The sequence below is a fragment of the Haliaeetus albicilla genome, chromosome Z (genome assembly GCF_947461875.1).
Source record: "Haliaeetus albicilla chromosome Z, bHalAlb1.1, whole genome shotgun sequence".
Classification (NCBI taxonomy): domain Eukaryota; kingdom Metazoa; phylum Chordata; class Aves; order Accipitriformes; family Accipitridae; genus Haliaeetus; species Haliaeetus albicilla.
This window is the reverse complement of record NC_091516.1, coordinates 25,536,475-25,554,926: the sequence shown is the minus strand read 5'-3', so window position 1 is coordinate 25,554,926 and position 18,452 is coordinate 25,536,475. Positions and strand designations below refer to the sequence as shown.

The 18,452-nt window shown below is 39.2% G+C and overlaps 1 protein-coding gene across 3 annotated transcripts in view; it reads right to left on the bottom strand.

Annotated features, from left to right (window-relative positions):
- The window catches only part of FOCAD (focadhesin), a 134,954-nt gene that overhangs the window by 34,427 nt on the left and 82,075 nt on the right, over positions 1-18,452 (bottom strand). For all 3 annotated transcript variants that reach the window (XM_069777479.1, XM_069777476.1, XM_069777480.1), the window contains exons 24-30: positions 12,746-12,838; positions 10,444-10,532; positions 8,568-8,609; positions 5,924-6,032; positions 5,301-5,417; positions 3,227-3,465; positions 1,453-1,542 (exon numbers count right to left, since the gene is read on the bottom strand). In XM_069777479.1, coding sequence (XP_069633580.1) covers positions 1,453-1,542; positions 3,227-3,465; positions 5,301-5,417; positions 5,924-6,032; positions 8,568-8,609; positions 10,444-10,532; positions 12,746-12,838 — 779 coding nt within the window. The remainder of the gene's footprint in view (positions 1-1,452; positions 1,543-3,226; positions 3,466-5,300; positions 5,418-5,923; positions 6,033-8,567; positions 8,610-10,443; positions 10,533-12,745; positions 12,839-18,452) is intronic.

The window sequence follows — 18,452 nt, the reverse complement described above, 5'->3', positions numbered from 1 at the left end:
TTGCCCTGCTGGTGGGTTACTCCTCTCGTTGGCACATCTGAGGCATAACCTCAGTTGGTTAAATGAAATATATTTGCTTTACTCAGTATTCAAGATGCCATCCACAGCTGTTAAATTAATGGTCTGGCTCTCCCAGGTAAATAAGCCATGTGAGGCAGCTGATCCCAGAGCTCACACTGTATTGTACATGCATCCACAGTCCAGTAACAAGCTCCAACGCAGAAGCAGCTAGACTTCATTGAACACCTTGGCAACCACCCAAGAGCACCAAGGAAGGACCTTCAAAAACATCTTTCATTAATGAACATGTGCAGGTAAGATGAACAACCTGCTCCTAGAATTGCTACCATCTTCCCACTGCCTGTGAGCAAGACTGTGTGGTTCTCTCTACATGCCCAAGGTTTTTACTTGTGGCTTGGCAGGGATTAGAAGTAGTGGTCATTGTTTCTTTTCACCTTGCACTAGGGACTGTATGGAAAAAACTGTGTGTGTGTGTGTGTGTGTTAGATATATTCATATATGCATACACTTATATATGTTCATATATAAAGGATTACATATATACATTTATTTATGGACACATTCACTTAGAAGAGGTGATACACAAAGGAATAAACTAGCAGGAACATCCTGAAATTCAGCAAGCACCAACTCACAGTCCTGCACCTGGCAACAGACAGGGACCAGAGGGGCTAGGGATCAGCTCCTGGGGACAGCCTTGGGCACTGGTGGGCACAAAGCTGAGCCAAGGCCAGACATGCACCAAGGCAGCAATGAGGGCCAGCAGTGCACCAGCAACATGAGCAGGACACAGCCACAAGAGCCAGGGGAAGGATCACCCCTCTACTCTGTGCTCACCAACACACCTGGAATACTGCTGTGAATGCAGGAGACAACAACAAAACTGGAACAAGTTCATGGGAGGCTACTGTGGCAGCAAGGCTGGAGCCCTTGCCCTGAGAGCAGAGGCTGTGGGACCACAGCTGGTTCATCTGTGAGAAGGGATGTCTTTGGGGGCATCCAACAGCACCTCTCACATTGACAGGAAAGGACTGAGGAGATGTAGCTGGGCTCTTGCATGGTGGGAGGCTGAGAGGCAGCGGGCACAAGCTGAAACATCAGACGTTCACATGGAGGTAAGGACAGCCCAAAAGTGTAGCCAAGGCCCAGAGATGTTGTGCTGTCTCCAGTCTTGGGGGTTTCAAACCCTGACTGTAAAGCCTTGGACAATGTAGTCCAAGTCCATGGCTGAGTCTGGTTTGGGGAGGGATGTGGACCTCTGAAGGTCCTTGACAGCCTGCACAAGTTGGTGATTCTATGGAATCAGCTAGAACAGGTTGTCTCCTTATCCTATCCTTATACTCTTCTGTCTCAAATTAAGGAATAAAAGCATGAATTAAAAAGGTGGAGCTCAAAATACAACAAAATATTATCAGTAATGAAGAAACTCACTTGAACTCCAGGCTGGTGTCAAAGCAGCAGTCTTCCAGTGCATCCAGGGACTTCATTAGAACTAAGTTCATCTGTTGACCAGGTACATCACTACAAAAAAAACCCCAAACAAACAAACAAAAATCCAAAACACAGCTCTGCTCTTCAAATCATATAGGATATTAAACCTCCTGCTAAGACTGAACATGCCAGTAAACAGAGTTCTTTTCTTGCTGTAACAGGTTCTCATACTAGTCTCTAAGCAATAACTGGTAATTTGCATCACATTCATATAAACATATTCATATACACATAATAAAAACATATTCAGACCTGAACTGGCAACCATTATTGCTACAACACCCAGAAAGAAACACAGCACCCAGGATTTGTAGAACATGCCTGACAGTAGGAGGAGGATAATGATAGAATATGATCTCAGCTAGACCTGTAACTATTTATAAGCTGAAAACTCATGACATTTTAAGATACTAGCCCCCTAAATCTCTCTCTCCATCTCTTTGCCTAACTTACTGATAACAAAAGAAGCATTTACATCTCACTCCAAAGATGTCATAGACGCTCCCCCCTTACATAACATGTACACAGTTTTCTTAATGAACAGGACATCTTTAATGCAAACTAACTCTATGATTTGTTATTAGCTATATTCCTACAAGTTTTGCTGTCGTTGCAAGTCAATGCTTGGAAGAATGTGTGAAACTAAGCTTTGAAATTATGCAGGGCAGTGAAAGAGTAAAAACTGATATAATCTATAAGAAATTTTTAGATAAATTTATTAATTTCAACAGAACCTCGCCAAACAAACAAAAGCCAAAGACCCAAACCAAAGATTCACATACTCCGAAATACCAAGCTGATCTAATGTCCTTTTCTTTAAGAACCTTCTAAAGCTTGTGTGTAGCTCAGTTGTCACCACTCACTAATCATCCAGAGACAGTCCATCCCCAAATTATGTGGCTCAGTCAGAGGCAACAAGGCACCAAGACACCAAAGCATGAAGATTAGAACACAGCAATACTGCACAGTGTTTTAACAAAGGCAGGTGCAGCAGAAACATTAGCTTCCCTGAGCAAATTAACAACTGACAGCCAAATCTGTTTGATACCTGTGCTTGTGCATCAATTAAACATTTATTATGGGTATACTGGCAGACAGAATCCCTACCAGTCAAGAAGCTGGAGGAGTATAAAGCCAAACCTACTTCTTAATTTCTCTGGAATCATCGGAAATTTGCAATGGAGCCCAACCCTTCTGTAAAGGAGGCATTTTCTGCCAACTTCAGAACATCTCTTTGCTGTGAACACAGCTGTAACAGCATGCCTTAAAGACAGCCTGTTATGCTACTTCTGTTGTACCTCCATCCCCATATGTGTAATACAATGTAAGTGGATGCTATCCAGTGTCCAGAGCACCACTTAGAAAGGAACCAACGAAAACTGTGAAATATTTTACAATTAAGTCTCCTAGGGCAGCTAGTCCCCTTTAAAAGCATATGTGTCGCTCTTCTAGCTGACTGCTTTGCACACGTACCTTAGGATATTACAAAAATTAATCATTCATCCTGACAGAATGGCAAAATATCCAGGATAGCACTAGGGAAGTGGGTGGTGAAGACTATTAATAAAACACATCTTTCAAGAAATGTTGCAAAGCCCCTCGAGAATCATTTGCCTATGGCTTGTAAATACTTCAATTCCTCAAAAGTTAAGGCCACATGCAAGAAAAAGAAGGAAGTTATTTGCACCCCCACATTACATATGGTAATCCTTACCTGACTTTTTCTTCATACAAACGTGAGATAAACATCCCCAAACCAAGGCCCATGTGGATTTGAACAGCTTGAGACTCATCAGCATTTGGTTTCCCAGGTAACCTGTCAGTCAGCATATTCAGGACCTCCTCAATCTTCTCCTTGCATGATACAATGAAAACTGGCACCAGGAGAGACAAAGCAGTGGCTGCACAGGAACGAGCTATAATACCAGCAGTATTTTCACCTGAATAGGACTTCTAGAAAAACATAAACAAGAAATTTTTTCCATTCCTCTTGGGGGAGGGAAATAAAATTCCTTTCCAGATAATAACACTCAATACTTTAGGAATTTACAATACCTATACAGCAAAAAGCAGCACTGAAGTATTGCAGTCTGGCAATAAACAATATTTCATGTAATTGCCTATGGTAACTTTTCCATTTGCCTTACCTTGTAAGCGGCTTAAAACTACGGTAATTCAGCATATAATTTCTAAGTGTAAATAAGATTGTTAAGTATGAAACCGTAAACAAAGGATAAGACAGGATGCAACTAGAATTTAACAGCTAGTCTGCATATAAATACATTGGTCTCTCTTAGTTTTCACCTTCCTCATTAAAATACCCAGCAGTGTGATCAGAAGGGCAAAGAGAAACCAGCCGTGATGTTAATGTACTTCTGTAATTATAACACACCAAGAATTTAGTGAGTTGGAAAAAGCACTATCTTAAAAGCATCACACCTAAGATAACAAAATATCATGAGATCTTGCAAGATAACCAGTAAAGATTATCTTAAAAAAGAAAGATCCCTTACAAAGGTTTTTAATTCCTTTCCTTTTTGAAAGGTAAAACCCATACAGCTACCTCTACTTATAAAGCAATGGACTGATTGTAAGTAATAATGTATATTTATCAACTTCCACATGCAACTCTGAAAAGGAAAAAAAAATCCCATCAGGATGCAAGGCACTCTGCAAGACAGTGATTTCTACTGTGCGCCTTGGAATTTTACAAACATAAGATTTTTAAACTTATTCTTTTTTTTTTTAACAGAGTGGATTTTAAAAAGGAAACTTTGTCACATTGTTCCACCTCAAAACCACCTCTTTTAAACAGCATTATTTTTAAGGGCAGGAGTCACAGAACAATTTGGCAAGAACTGCTAGTGCCAACCAAGTAGTTGAATCTCCTTATGTCCAACCAGTCTAGCGTTATTTAACACTATATTTGATTTGGTGATCTATGTCAGTGATGACAGGGGTCACATGCCAGAGCTGACTCTGGTCCATCAGTAATTTTCAGCTTTTTGATGCTAATGTCTCACTACTAAATGCAGTTTATGAATGCAGTTAATGAATTTCCTGTTAGAAAATATTACGATACATTAGCAGGCTGGTATTTGGCCTTGTAGGATCCAAGTTCCCTTCTGCACCCATGACACAAAAAACCTCCAACCTGGTCATTTTGACCCCAGGTAGTTAAGGGTTAGCAATGCCTACTCCTTAAGGTCTATACTGAGCTTTCAGTCTGTCTCCAGGTCCTACTTAAGAACTGCCTAATACTTATAGGGCTTGAGAATTTCAGGCTGGTTATCACACTGCAAGCACATACGATACAACTTCCACTGGCCCTCAGGGATTCAAAGGTACAGTAAAATAAGAATCATTGGCTCCATAACTACTCGATTTTGGGAAAGCAGGCATTTCAGAACCCTAAGGAATGGTGTCAGAATCACTCAAGAGTTTGACAGTGTGGTCTGAGAAGAGTCTGTTCGTGTTACAAGGTTTTGTTTTGTACATATACACCGAATATTCTAGGTTTTGAAGGGGTTTTTTTGTTTTTAGAATTTCCTTCATTCATGTATCCTCATGTGTTGTTTACTACCATTTTGGTAATAAAGACAAACACTCAAGGCAAACCCAAATATAAACAGAAAACATGATGAAAGAAAAAGAACAAAAGCAAGAAAAGTTTTGATTCTCTTGTATTACAACTACTAAAGGGCAAACAGAACCAGGAAACTCCACACTAAGAACTCCAGGTATGAAATTCAGATATATTCTCTTGCCTTTAATACCACAATACATACCTGGTAGAACCATGTGAAGACTTGACCTTTAGGGTGATACCGGCTATTCACAATACTAAAAAGGGTCTCTGTGACCATAGAAATCCAGTGTTTTGTGGGAAGAAAATCAGATTCAGTCTGCAAAAATCAAACCAAATACTCACTGTTATTTTTTCTTAAATCAGGTCCTACCTGAACGGAAGGTCAGTGGCTGATGTTCCAGCTATGATCCATCAGGAATGAGATTATTTTGTCATCCTTATGTATGGTAAGTAGCATGATTTTACTTGCCAGTGCTGACCCTCCAGACACTGCTTTTGATCAGGTACTATTCAGTAAAAGCAAAAATGATGAGAAGAGAGGTTGGCTGGGTTTCAGTATCCACTAGACCTCTATCTCATTTGTCAAAACCAACAAATAAATGTGTTAGTCATTATGTTTCTTGTGAAAAGGCGCCTACACACTTTGACTGCTTTTGTATAGATCACACAGCAGCAACCAGATGGCACTCACTGAGCAGGGTGAAATTTAAACTTCAAAATGTAAAGTACTTCACATCACTTTACCAGCCCCCCAAACATCTGGTCATATTGCTTCATTATATTCCACCAAGAGTAGAGAATCTCTTTCGCAGATTGACTCACCTCAGGCATCACTTCAGTGTCTGAGGAAAGGCTGCTTTCGTATTTGGCTACAGCAACTGCAAGACCAGTTAAGGCAAAAATAGAGTTTCCTTTCACCACTGGGCTGTCTCTGGACAGAAAAAGGTAAATGGTTAAAAAGCATAATAGAGATGCAGGCAACAAAACATGTACCTCAGTGTGGGAAAGTTATGCTACAGGTGGTCCAGGAGGGAAGGCCTTTGCACCTAGCAATTTTATTGGGCTGTCTTCTAGCTCAGCAAAATTCTACCACATTTCATCTTCAGGAATTAGAGAAACAATAGGGGAAAGAAGTGTTTCAGTCTTTTTTCTTGTTTGTCTGTTATATAAAGCCTAGCACACATAAAGTTGTATAAAATATGAAGCTTACTTCCACTATAATGAGGACTGCCACCCTGCAGAGCAAGTAGCGCTCACAGAAATGCATCATTTGTTCTTACCTAGTACCATCTCTACACAGGACAACAGAAAAAGCTCTTAAAACAGAGAATGCTAGGCAGGCAGGTGCCACTTCACTGCAACAGCCTGGAGATCTAGCAGAGCAGCCATCACTGAAATCTCAGCTTAAAAACAAGTTTTGAATTACTCCCCTATGCTATGAAAACATTAACACCATGGAAAATGACAGGTTTCAAAGCATACTAACTTCTACCACAGTGCAAACCTTTACTTTCAAGGAACTCAGGAAAAAAAAATCTGCTACCTACAAATAAGAGAAAGAAAATAACTCTGTTCAGTTTCATGAAAAGAGAGATGTTGATGTATCAGTCATTCTCAGAAAAAATGTATTGCAACGTAATTCTGCTGGAACTCTCTTAGCTGTTTTACAATAGCAGCTGAACAATTCAACTGTGCTAGACCACTTACAGTCTTACACTAGACCAGTACACAGTGTACTACACTTTTTGCATCAGTCTTCCATTTCTAAAAACTTCCTCAAATGTTGCTGTAAAAATATACCTACACTACAAATTCAGGCATTTGTTCCAGATCCAAAGCTCTCATTTTCACAATAAAAATATTTTCTGGATTTCTGGTTTGCTTTTTAAAATAAGACACACAGGTCTTAGTGGAATGTCACTGACCTCTCCTGTTTGGAGCACTGAAATTATTTCCTTCCAGGTAAGAGATACCTACAAATAATTACAACCAGGTGCTTTGTTAAGTTCTTTGAAATCTTCCCATATCTCTTGCCTTAAATAATTTCCTAATCTATGTATAGAACCTTTGTTGTTGTTGATCATCAGCTTCTAAAAGGTTACGTTTCATGATGTACCTCAAACAGAGAGAAACTTCTAAATCTACACTCTCATGAAAGCTGGATGCTTTCAGTTTAATGAAGGTAAAAATCATCATCCTAACAAAGCGAAGGAGGAAAAAGAACAGTGGCTTACTCTTTATTGAAAATATGGCGAAAACCGCCAGTATTTGCTTACAAGAAAGTCGGTAAACACAGGAAGTTCTAGAGATGCACAGGAAATCCTTCTGCTGTTACCAAAGAAAATTCACCACTCCCTCCCAAATTAGGCAATGCTTCTGCTTCGACTAGTTTTGCTAATGAACTTCTACAGCAAAAATCATAACTTTAATCCTGAGACACAGAACATGATATATTTAAAGTTTGTTATTTTGTTCCTCCTTTATTTATCTCTTTCTACTACCTTACCTTAACACAGGTATTTACTGAGTAGCTAAAATATCAAACAGATGTTCCAATTTCATCCCTCTTTAACTGACTCCTTCAAGATGGACCACCATGGAAGGAAATAGAACAGCTGGAAATATCTTAAATATCTGAACAATGGCAAGTTAAAAAAGGAAGAAGTCCAAATTTTTATGGAAAGTCTTAATTAAAATCACCAGAACTTAACTTGTGAAAGTATTTCAAACTAGTCTTCTACACATTTACAAGAACACCAATGTATTGGTATTGGTACAGTGAGATTTCACTGTAATTCTTTCACTGATGATATCTCTATGATTTAAGATTTTCTAAGTACTTGTTCTTATGAGGATTCACTCTTTCTGATGCTTTTGCTTAACCTTAAGCAAGCAGCCAATTTCATGTTAACCAAAGGCAAAGCATAATAGGAAGCTAGCGGCCAGTGGAGAGCAAAAGGAAGACGTCAAACCAATTTAGCAGCGTATGAAGGAAGGTTAAGATACTTACTGCTGCCTAAAAGCCATGTGCTAATTCTAATAGCAAATGAACAAGCCTGTCACAATCTGAAAACATGTAATTTCCTGCCTTTGGGGGCATCTGGGCACAAGAAAGACACCTTAACAGGAAGTGGGACAGTTCTGATGAGCCCATACTCCACTACAGACCAGCAAGCTTCTGGATAAATGAAGTTACTTGAGGCAAACAGTCTGCTAGTTAAAAAAAGAACAGATTAATAGTGCATATAGCATATCCAGGCTTTACCCAAAACATTAGGCATCAGCCTTTCTAATAGACACAGTCAGTGATAAAAATCTCAAAGCACAAAGTGGGGCAGAGTTCCTTTCCTGGACAGCATTTATGTGAAATCATGAAATTGGCAGATAATCAGTTGCAGAAAATACTATCTATCTTCTGCCAAAAAAGAGAACTCATTCTCATCTGTAATAAATTAGCAGTTCTTACTTGGAAGCACCTTTGATGACATCAGTCAACATATCTCTGACCCTGCAACAGAAAGAATTTACACCACGTTCATTATATTATAGCATGAACTCAGCTAATTTCCCCTTATGCCTTACACTTGTCCATTCTAGGTTAAAAATTATCTCATCTAGCTATCAGAAAATTTAGTGCAAATTAATCACAAGCATTAAAACTGTAAAGTGCTTACATACCAACATTTCTTCACGCTCGTGTGCACTACCAATGTTTTATAAAGGGCTCTTATTTGACTTCATACCACTTTTTGTAAAATGCAGGTTCATGCAATAGCCATAAACCTGTTCCTTGAGCTGTTAACACGTAAGTTTCCAGATCACTGTGCTATATCTTAGCATAATAAATGAGAATGTTTTGCAATGGACAACCATAACAATTTATTCAACATTTTCTATAATCCAGGAACCACTGTGGGCAGTTATGCTATTAGACAGAATAGTAACCAGAATCCATTTAAATGAAAGCCATAGGAGTAGTTACAATTTCTTACACATTACTGTAGCTGATTTATAATATGCTGCTTGTCTGCATTTGTTTAGTTTTGCATTCATATCAAGACAGAACCAGAGATGCAGTGAATTTATTATAATTATTATTATTTGGGTGAGGAAAGAGATCCTGTACACTACAACATCCAAGGCCATCCTGGCCATGACTGTCATCCTACAGAAAAAGCAGGCACCAAGCAATTAAGGGGGAACAGGAAAAGACATGAAAGCTAATACCGGGCTCCCAGTTCACTTACTGCTTTGATTTCTCTACTGTGTAAGGGAATTCTGTTCATTTTTGACACAGCTTACATTAACACTATTTAGGAAATACAGAGCAGAAATCAGTTCAGGAGAAATCTACAAAAGTAGCATTGCTACAGGCATTCTTCTCACCTGGAAAATGTTTTTTCCTTGTACCCTATCAAGAAAGGGATCGGGCAGAGCAACAACAGAAAACTGTGCTGCTACTACAACTGTAGAAGAGATTCTTCTACAATACTGCATCATTCTGGATCTTACTACGAAACCCTCGAATTTAGACTTAGCTGGAATAAAACAACAGACACAAATCTTGTATTCATGTTGAGTGGGACTTAGTAACACCTTTTTGACTGAAATGGGCAAAGGGCATTTTGGTTTTGCTTGTACATACTTTGCTCCCAATGCACTCATGAACAAGCACGGAAACAGATATTTATACTGTCCATGGATACATAGTTCCTTCTCTCCATGAAGCCTCCCACTTCCCACCTTGTCCCCCTGGCCACGCACATACAGGGCTAAATCCTGGCAGACTAAGACACTCCTCAGCTGACTGAAACAGAAGTAGTTGAGGATATGGACCAGGGTGTGCATCAGGTGTTTCGTCTTAAACAACATCCTTAGGCTCAACATTGCCAACTTACCATATGAACCAAGGTGTGTCTCAGTTCACTATGACATACATCATACCATCTCTTACATCTGTTTTATCAAGCCGTTTTCAGTGAGACAGCTCACTTAGTGTCTACAAGTAAGTTTTACTCTTTGTATAATCCTTCTGCTTTAACATGACACAAAACAAATACAGTTTTCCATTCCTTCCAGTTGCTCACCCTACAAAATGTCAGACACTGTAAAGGGGAAGGTACCTGTGAACCCCTGCATATGGGAATCTTTACAGACAGTTACCCAGTAGTCTCTTTCTTCCTGCTCCCCTCCACTTGGTCACTGTACCTGGTATACGGGTTTTTTTCAGTAGTGCTCATACAGTCTTTAAACTTGCAAAACTAAAGGCTTTGAAGTCTTGCCCTCCTTTGCCCCCTCACTTGCCATTACAAGTGATGAGGAGCAGACGGGCAGTTCCTTACCACAGCCAGGCTGTAAATTGTTTGTACTGCACCTCTTCAGGATCCTCTTTTCCATGTTTTAACTGCATCTCCAGCTCTGCCTGCCTCCCCTGCAGAATTACAGAATAAGTCAGAAGTGGATCTCACATGACCAATCATCATAAGATTTCTTCAGAGAACACTTAGGTAATGGATGTAGCCTTTCACTTGAGGGCTACTTCATATATGAACTTGACTGCTTTTCATATGGGTTCCCACTGTAATACACAATATATTAAGTAAAAGAATTCGTAATTTTTTCTTCTGTGAGAGAAAAACAAGCTGCAGATGGCACAAACGGCCACAGATACTGAGACATCTCTCCTAGTCCATGCAAAGACACAAGTTCTCCTGAGAAGGGGTACAACAAGCAGGGAATGAGATTTAGAAACCTGCTAGCTAAAATGGATTCTAACAGCAAAACATCACTTTCTTGATTCACTACTTAAAGCAGAACTCCTTATTTTTTCCTTTCTATGACCCCAACCTCCCTGTGACCTCCTACAACAGTTCTTTCTATACCGTGAAGGAGATGATATGGCCTCTAACAATTATTATCTAAATACATTAAGCAGCTTTGCTTTAATATTCAGTCTTCAACCGAGAGACAACTACATCTCAACTTGTTTAGGTTGTCAGTTACTGTTCCTTGGTAGGTTATTAAGCCTTAAGTGAAAAATACAGGCACATAAGCTGTGTCTTTCAGGTACTGAACGCTTGTATTTTGGGTGTGCATAAAAACCTGAGAATACAAGAGTCAGTCCTGTAAATCCAGATGTCACTCAAAAGGTGACTCTCCACAGAGATTAAAGGATCATATACAATACACTGACTAAAGAGAAGGCTGCATAAAAACTATGCGAAAACCTATTGCAATTTGCCCAAACACATAAACATTGGTTTAAGTTCTGTACTAAATCAAGACCTATAGGATCATCATCAAGAAGGTGATTTCAGTCTCAAAAACATGCTGAATGCACAAATTGGCTTAAGTGCTTAAGCATGTGAGTAGATGTAATGAAAGACAAGAGGCCGTTCAGGTGTCCAAAGGGAAAAAAGTCCTCATGCAAGTGTTTTGGTGAACTGCACCCTATTAATGTCTGCCTCCAAACTGTAGAAATGATTACTAGCTGTTCAGAAATACTGAACTATGTAGTATCCAGACTATTCATACTGTAGTCTCTTTCGGCCATCGCAGATGAAATGTACTATAGAAGCGTGAGGAGTAAGTAAAGATATTAGGTCTCCACTGAGGGACTTCAGAAGCAACAAAAATAGGCTCTATTGCCCTGTAAAATGGCGTGAAATCATAGAGAGGTTTTCAGAAACAAGTCTCGTAAATACCAAGCTTCTCATGAAATCTTGCCTCAGATGGGAAGCAACTTAGGAAAGTAATTAAATGCACGCAATGATGGCCCCCTCTGTAGTTATGGCCTAAAATTACAATTTGAATAGCTGCTGCCTGCTTTGTAATGGGGCTTGCTCAGCTTAGAATCTGGTGTTTTGCTGATGGCCAAGATAAAATTTGCTTTGAAAATGTTAGAGACGCATATGTTTTGCTGCACAGCAAAACAAGGAACAGCCAAAGCTTCTAGAATTCACTCAGCAACCTGAGCTGCTCATGCTGAAAACAGCTGATGTGGCCTGGAAATACAAACAAATAAGCCCTTCTAGTAGCACAAAGAGAGCCTTCTAGAAGGCAGCTATTTGTTAGAAGTTTTTTAGATCATTCCTGTTGAACAACCAAATGACACTACATTGCCCTAGATAACAGGTCAGCTAACCTAACGAAAGAGAGGTTTTAAGATGTTTCCTAATCATTACATAGGGTGGAAAAATCAAAAGACGAGTCCCTCACAGTGTGACAGCAATGTAGGCTGGTTAACAGAAGTTCTATTTAATGAATCATTCCTTGATAGCTTCTGTTGACTTCATGATACTATTATTACAAAATTCCTACCCAAAATGATAGGTTAGAGCTCTCGCTAAAATTCCACATTCTAAAAATTCTAAGAATAGACACATTCTGCAACTTGATGCAGGAACAAGACTGTAAGAACCTGAACTGTAAGCAGAAGTTATACTTTACAGTGGGTATCCCAGACTGTGCTGCCATTAACTGAAGACTCATTTTTATTTTCTTTTCATAAATTTTGTTATTAAACACCTCAAGCTGTTTTTTTAATATTATTTTAAGTTGCATGGATGCTCTTGCTGGTAGAAATAAAACTTATACCACTTGAATGAGCATTAATGTGCACAATATTATGTACCTCGAAATTACCTGCAGGACTGCTCTGTAGGTTCGACTCATAAATCCTAACCAGGACTGTGGCAGCAGTATGGAGCGGTGCCATTCAGAAGGTTGAATGTTAACCTGTGCAACCCACCAGAAAGTGTAGAAACAGTTACATTAAGTCTAATATATGCAGAACATATGTTCTCCAACATGCAATTTGCAAGCAATCATTTTGCTCATGGCTGTAGGACATTACACATGGCTATAGGGAACAAAAATGATAATGTATGTTGTTCTTCTTTCTGGTTTTACCCACACCAAGTCACCCAGGCCAGACAAAACTGGTTGCTTCAGGTAGCTCAACAGATAACTGATCCCAGAGAAAGCAGTGGAACTATATGTGGCAATAAGCACAAGAGTTAGTAGCACTGGCAGATAAAAATATGTATATAACAAAGATGTTAGTGCAGTTTATGTTTGTCATAGTTTTTGTAAATCTTAGGTGCTTCTAAAAGTTTTAAACAGACATTTAAAATAAAAACAAGTAGATGACTACCTAAATGCAAGGGAGATTGTTCAAAAGGAGTTAGTATCCATGACTGGGGTATATATAACTATGTTCAAGTACATAGTTCAAACTTCCTTTAAGTAAAGGAGTTGTTAAAAAAACCAAACTAATCACCAAGTTTCTTTCTAGGAAGCACCAGTATAGAACTACCAGGAGAAAACCCACACTGCCTCAAAGATAGTTTAAAGAAATATGCAACAGCTCTCCCTGCCTGCCTCCAAATCTCACACAGCTATGACAGCCTCAACTTCACAACAGAATAATAACTCAAACAGTCAACTACAAATCTGATGTATGTGCACAGACTTTCCTCATAAGCCCAAGTTTGTTCTGTTCAGCAAGCACCATAGCAAACTGACACAAAGACTTTTTCAGAACATGTTGAAAAACAAAAATGAAGTGAAGTGATCTCAGTAAGTAACAAGCCATTTTCTAGCCCTTGGTAGCTTAACAACATAGTTACAGGGGCAAGTTAAACAGAAAGGGTCACAAATTCAAGGCCACCAAGAAAGTTCTTCCAGACATCAGTCCTGCATGATGTATGTACCTCTCTCCATGCAATTTGCATGTTATGCAATTTATAAATCAAAATATATTAATTCACAAAAAATGTGTATCACGACTAATTAGAGGAGTCTCTATTTCCCTCTCTCTGTGACTGGCTTAACTGCAGCAACATTTTACTAAGGTAAGATAGGAGTTCAGGTGTCTTCTTTTAACTGCTGTGTTTTCAGACCCACAAACAACATAAGCTCTGTAATTAAAATGATGGGTGTGTATTGTTATATCTCATTATATTCCATGGTGGGCATACAGAATTGATTTTTCTTGCTACCGTCCAATTATTTCTACTGTCTGCCTCTACCAAAAAGATGAAAAAATGTCATCATAGCCATTTGGACTCCATTGGAAATAAGTTATTTAATCTCAGCAGTTTCCAGGGTAATCAGTTTTTAATAAAGGAAGGGCAAACATGTCAGGTTGAGGTGAGACGGGATATATCTCAGTATCCACTGTTTAAGGCCTATACTTTCTAAATTAAAAGAACATGCCAGACTCCCTGAGTAATGGAAAAACCCTGTGAACTGGGATTAAAAATTGTGCAAAGCCCACCTAGAGTAACTAATCTTGCCAGGCTTAACGTTATTATTCTTCCTTTTTATTCCTCCTATTTTATTTTATTATGAAGACTAGTCACCGTTAACATCTAAAACACTGCATGCCTCAAGGTATGCAAACCCCTCCTTTCTCCATCATGTGCTCCACTGGCCTCCTCTGTACAGAATGGTTAACCAAGACAAACAACTGAACTTCCCTTGAATTATCTTCCTAAGTCTTCCTGCTTCATCTCCTCTATGTCCCTCATGATCTACATAATGCAGTCACTATTCTTTCTTTACATGGATTTTATAACATAGAACAAAGGACTGTGCTAAAGCTTCACACCCACTGTCAGTGGTGAACTTAAAACAGTTGTAAGTACTAACACTCTATACAAATAAATACAATCTAAAAGTCAACCAATCAAAAGAGATGACCTACTCCACCCCACAAGCCATACAAATACACTCCACAGAAAAAAAGAAATCTCATCTTTAAATGACGCAGTAACATTAGTCCTTCCTTTTTAGCCAAAATTTTATTGACACACCCCTCTCATCTCTGCTTATCAAATCCTCCAACAAGTTGATGAGCAGTCAAGGCTCCAGTCAGAATTGTTTTCCTTAGGTTCCCAAGGCATCTGCAGTGACTCCAGTCTTCACCTTTACCCCTACTCTGAAACTATTTAGACTTGTGCATTTAGATTTGCCTGGTCTCATGGAGATCTATGAATTTCACCGTGTAATCCACACCTGTGCACCAGAGCAAAAGCAGGCCTTCAAAACACTTCAGGTGCTCGCGCAGGAAATATAAAGCTTTAGGTGTACTGTTGAATTTAAAGCAACTAGACAACATGGTCTAATCAGGAACATATTATTAGTACCTTGCACATCTTATCTAAAATTTGCACATGTGCTTGATCACCAGCAGAACTGCTGAGCAGCTTTTGATTAATTAACTTACTTCATGGCAGTAAACATTTTGCAGATATGTGGAATGAATGAAAGGAAGACAAGAGGGAATTGAACATCTTCGCATAACAAAGAACACTCAAGTAAAATTCATCTACGACTGAAAATTATTGGATATAGTGCTGAAGATTATCACATAACCAGTGCTGATACCTGCTCTTTCAGTACAGGATACTAGCACTTTCTTTATTTCTCCTCTATCACTGGATACACAATGATAACAACAACTACAGTAAGCATTGGTTAACTCATATGAGCAAGCATAGACAAAGCTGACAGTAAGCGAAGCTCAGATTCTTTTGAGTGTGCACTTTATGTGTAAGATATTGGGCGGGTGGGAGGCATGGGGAAGGAGGCTCTGAAGGGACTTCTGAACCAATGATGAGTGGTTGTGAAACACTGCCATACTGGGCCTGGGATGTCCTTGGGAGGCAGCACAGCCAGACCAGGCTGCCAAGTAATTTTCAAGGAAGAGCTGCAGCCTGACATCTGAGACAGTAAGAAACAGCATGAGCTAGGAGCTAGTAATCTGAGCCTATTGATCAATGCTTAAGAAGGACATGTCTCCCTGAAAAGACACACAAGTGTAGACTGTGCTGGCCAAAACCCAAGACAGGGAATGCTGGCAAACCACAGGAGATACTACTCCTGTACTTCAACACTTCCAAATAGACATGGCACAAGTTTTGCACGCTTCTGCAAGACTGGAAAGTAATTTCAAGTGAAAACAGAAGCTCACTTCCCCTCTCCAGTGCACTCCCAATAAAAATCAAACACCATGGTAAGATCTGGATTAGCTTTCTTTCAGCCCTGGTGCCTTTGCTGCTGCCATAGTTCTTTGTATATTGCTCACTCCTTTTGGACTGATACATACCCAGCAGGGGGCACAGAAAACAGATTGAGGGAACAGTGAAATTAAGCATGTTTCTATCACTTCCCTAGGTATCTAATTGAGATAATACTGTTTAAAGAACCTAGAAACTATGATACCAGTAATGGCCCATCTTAAAGTCTGCTGTAGAGTAGTAAGTTCTTTTACTAGGTACAACAGGTTTCCACTTTGATAGCCCTGCCAACTCACATGGTCCCTAAATTCAGCTCATCTCTAACATGTGTGGCTGTGAAAACATGTTTTAGACAATACCCATATGTCAGTGAGATGTTTAGGTGTGTATTTAAATGCCCTTCTCACATATGGGACATATAAACTGCAGCATCAGTGATTTCATAAATAAGGCTAGCGTTACATATCCATATGAATGAAACTGTGAAGTAGCATCTCTTTTCTTCTCAAATGTTGCTTAGAGGCTTGCTCTTTTTAACATACTTGCAAGCATACACTTCCAAATCCTCCCCCCAGCATTCCTTTGTGAGAAAAAAATTGCCCGTCTTTCTCCAAGGCACATTAGACTGAGGAGGAGAAAAGCAAAAATCTGTGAAAAAATTTACTTCCTGAATACTGTTTCATCACTGGAGGAGATACATTCAGTAAATTCAGTAGTGGAAACCAGCACAAAGTAGTTCATAGTCTGAACTACATCCATTGAAATACCTAGGCACAGAAGAATACACTACACCGAATTCTGTCCCAGAAAATCCAATTATCACCTTAAGGTACTTCACATACAAGGTTTGAATAAGCCCTTGAATCTCTTGATTACATCAAAATCAGACCAGAAAAGAAATGTACAGAAGGAGCTTTCCACTTTAGTGCTTAAAGATGCATGTCACCACAGCACATCTAATGAATGCACTTAAAACGGAAGCAGGGAATGCTTAATCTGCGAGTATACAGGTGCCTAACATGATTATTATTTGCAGAGCAGTATTTAATACTGTACAATTCACCAATGGCACCCACCTTTGCCATTGTGCCTGTAAATATTACTATTAGGGCAAAACAACTGTGCTATTTCCAAAATAAAGCAAGCACCCGAATATCAAGAACATGCAAAGGCAAGACCATCCTCCTTTATTTGAAAAACACTGCATCGGTTCAGACTGGCAAAGCCACATTTACCACATCTGTACACATCTGTACAGCAGGCTGCCTCTGTGCTTTTTGCACGTAGCATAAACTGTTCCCTTCACCTCCATTAAAGAAAGAAAATATGAGTAGCTAGCTGAAAGCCTAATAACTTTGACCCAAAACATACATTTACAGAACCATCAAAACATATGGTACATGGTGTGAACATATGTGACTATTCATCCTCATTCATTTTCACAACCGAGGTAAGTGAAGCTGCTAAGAGATTGTTCCTATAAACTCCTAGGGAAAATTACTCTGAAAACTAAAACAATCACAGGTAATTATTAGCTAATCTAGCCCAGGTGACTGTGATAAACCTCAGGGACTTCTTGTACAGTATGATCCAGGCAGCCACAGAGAAAACAAAGAAAACCCATGGTCTATGTGACTTCTGACCACCGTGAATACACTAACTTACACGTCCTCTCAAACAGAAGTTAACAATCTCTGTTTAATAATCAATCAAACAGCACATCCCAATTTCTGGGGGAAGATGATCTTCCTCTTTCAAGTCACCAGTGACCAGTAAAGAGCAATACAGCATTTCAAATGCACCACTATTTATTGAACATATATTCTGCCTCCCATGAGATACCAGTCCAAATAACATCAAAAAACTCTTCTGCATCTTAATCTGATCCTGCTGACAGGTATTACAGCTGCATCCAATCCCTCAGCTAGAATAGCACCTAGGAGATAGAGTAAGCCTGGCCTATTAAGGTTTAACAGCAAATTACCTTTTTACTGTTGTTGTCACTGTTAGATTTGAATGGCAGCTAAACCTAGGTATTTGTTATTTGTATGCTTTATAGACTTCTAAACGTGCAAGAAATTCTCTCCTCTGCATACAAACCTCATGTAACTTGGGTTTTTTTGGTAGCAGAATCTCAGGCATCACACTTTTACACATAAAGAACCTCACAGAAATTAAGCTGGTTGCATCAAGCCCCTCCCCATGTTCCAGTTTTCAAAAATTAAGCATAATAATGGCAACTAAGCATATGCAGATGCAGACAGATATGCAACCTGTAGATTCACATTCTACAGATCAAATCACTGAAGAGATAAAAAAGTTATTAT